Source organism: Tachypleus tridentatus, chromosome 9, assembly GCF_004210375.1.
Source record: "Tachypleus tridentatus isolate NWPU-2018 chromosome 9, ASM421037v1, whole genome shotgun sequence".
NCBI lineage: Eukaryota > Metazoa > Arthropoda > Merostomata > Xiphosura > Limulidae > Tachypleus > Tachypleus tridentatus.
In genome coordinates, this window is record NC_134833.1 from 47,191,159 (window position 1) to 47,193,375 (window position 2,217).

The following is a 2,217-nucleotide window of genomic DNA, read 5'->3' on the forward strand; positions in this document are numbered from 1 at the left end:
TCATGTTTTGTTGGTTGCGTTCTTTGAACACTGTGATATTGTGTGCAACTGATGTATGGTTAATTTTGTGCATTAATAAAATATCTACTTATGTTTTGAATTTGAAAGAAATCATATTTTATTTTTCCAATTACGAAGGGTTCAGGGAATGCAAGTACGAAACTTCCGGGGTTCAGCACCTCCAACAAGGTTAAGAACCACTGCTGGACATGGTCAAACATTTCCCAATTGATTATATGCATGAGATTTGCTTACGCGTTATGAAAAGGCTGCCGCTTTTGTGGACATGTGAACCAAAAGAAATAAAATGTCAGCCCAATTAATCAATAAAGCAAGCACTCGTTTGCTTTACATTAGAAAGGACATGCCTTCAGTGTTTGCAAGGAAGCCCAGGAGTTGTGAAAAGTTGAAGTATTGGAAGGCCACTGAGCTTAGGCAGTTTTTGCTTCATACAAGGAAATTTGTGCTGAAAGGACTTTCGAAGTACAACTTGTACGATCACTTTGTCGTTTTAAGTATTGCAGTATCAATATTAGTCAGTCCAAATCTCGTTCAGGTGCATATTAACTATGCTGCTAAGCTTTTGACTTACTTTGTAAAGCAAGCAAAATGTTTATATGGACCTATATTCCTTGTTTATAACGTGCACAACTTGCTTCATATTGCTGATGATGCAAGAGAACTTGGTGTCCTGGATGCATTCAGTGCATTTCCATTTGCTCAGTTTGTGAAATGATGCTTCTCACAAGCCGCCCACAAGTACGATATATGTCAAACAATAAGTTCATCATGAAGGGGAGCTGCTGTGAACTGTTGGAACATTCTGACCATTAGAAGCTGTACCTACGTCACGTATTGAGTGATAGACGGCCTGTATTCACAAAGCCTTGTGATTCCACCTTACTTGGAACATACAAGGTCAAAGCAAGAACACATACTTGAAGAAGGTTCCTGTGACAGACTTGCAACAACAGGCGATTATGATGGAACAAAATGGAGACCTATTATTCTTGTCAATATCAGATAAGTTATAAGGTAAGTTGCATGTAGGAGTAGTGGTACACTTTTTTAGAAGTTGTGTTAACTGACAATAATAACATTGTTATATTAATTAGCTAAATGATTAACTTAAGTCAAATACAGAGTTAGGAACAATTTGTGAATACACTTTCAGTCATAAGTTGTAAGAAGCCCACGAAATTTGCTATGGTTGAGTTTCATGAAAAATCAGACAATAGGACAGTAGATTTTGTACCTATGAGTTGGCTAGATGGAGTGGTACCAGCAAAGCAGGTAAACTGACTTTTTTACACTCATGTTAATTGTTGCACATGGCGTGGACCACTACATATCCACTGCTGCTTGTTTTGAAGTGACGGAATGTTATTCTGATCTAGAAATTGCACAAATGTGGAAAATTGTTAAAATATATATAGTTGTATATTTTTAGTGCACTAAACAAAAAACCCTGTAACACAACTTATCTTAAAATGGACTGCCATGACTTGGTTTTTATCCTTTACCTTTAATTTTTATTTATTATATTTTGGCCATTTTTTCTACAGGTCACAAGCACATTCTATCCAGATGTGACAAAGAAAAAAGTTGGTAAAGGTGGCTGCTATGCCAAACAAAAAAAAAGGAGAAAGTATAAAAAAACTAGTTTTTGGATATACAGGTTACTGATCAAACAGTTATAGATCTAGAGTTCACAAGTATAAAACATGTTTAAACAATCTAAAGTTACAATCATTAGTTTAGTGCAGTGATTCTCAACCTGTGTGCCGCAAGAGACTGGCTGGTGTGCCGCGGTATTTTTGAAACACATTCAACTTTCTTGGGATTTTAGAAGCAAGTCGAACACATCAGTTAATAAAAGCTACTATACAGAAACTATGAAACCTTCCAAAATATTCAATGGTTTTCATTGAATTCGAGCACTGAGAAGCTTATAATTCAATTTAATTCTCGACTGCAACAGTTCGACTGTTAGTTTAATTATGGCGCAACAAGCGCTTCGTACGTCATAAATGATGCATCAAACAATCAAACTGCTTTCTGGACAAGTTCTCATTCTGCAGTAAGCTACAGCTACTACACTGTAGGTAGGAATTTTATATCAACTGTAGAACTTCTTGCTTGTCGTGTATGAAATAGCTTTATCATTTATCCATGGTAAAATATTTAAGTAAGTCTGGTGCTGCAAAGGAGAACGTG

The 2,217-nt window shown here is 36.1% G+C and overlaps 1 protein-coding gene across 1 annotated transcript; it reads left to right on the forward strand.

The window, feature by feature from the left end:
* Positions 1–307: 307 nt before the first annotated feature.
* Positions 308–736, forward strand: LOC143227367 (uncharacterized). Its single transcript, XM_076458822.1, has one exon. The coding sequence runs from the start codon at positions 308–310 to the stop codon at positions 734–736; it is 429 nt and encodes a 142-aa protein (XP_076314937.1).
* Positions 737–2,217: the final 1,481 nt, after the last annotated feature.

Bases quoted from the DNA above. Each gene is read 5' to 3' on its own strand.
- LOC143227367 (XM_076458822.1), top strand. From the start codon at position 308: ATGTCAGCCCAATTAATCAATAAAGCAAGCACTCGTTTGCTTTACATT.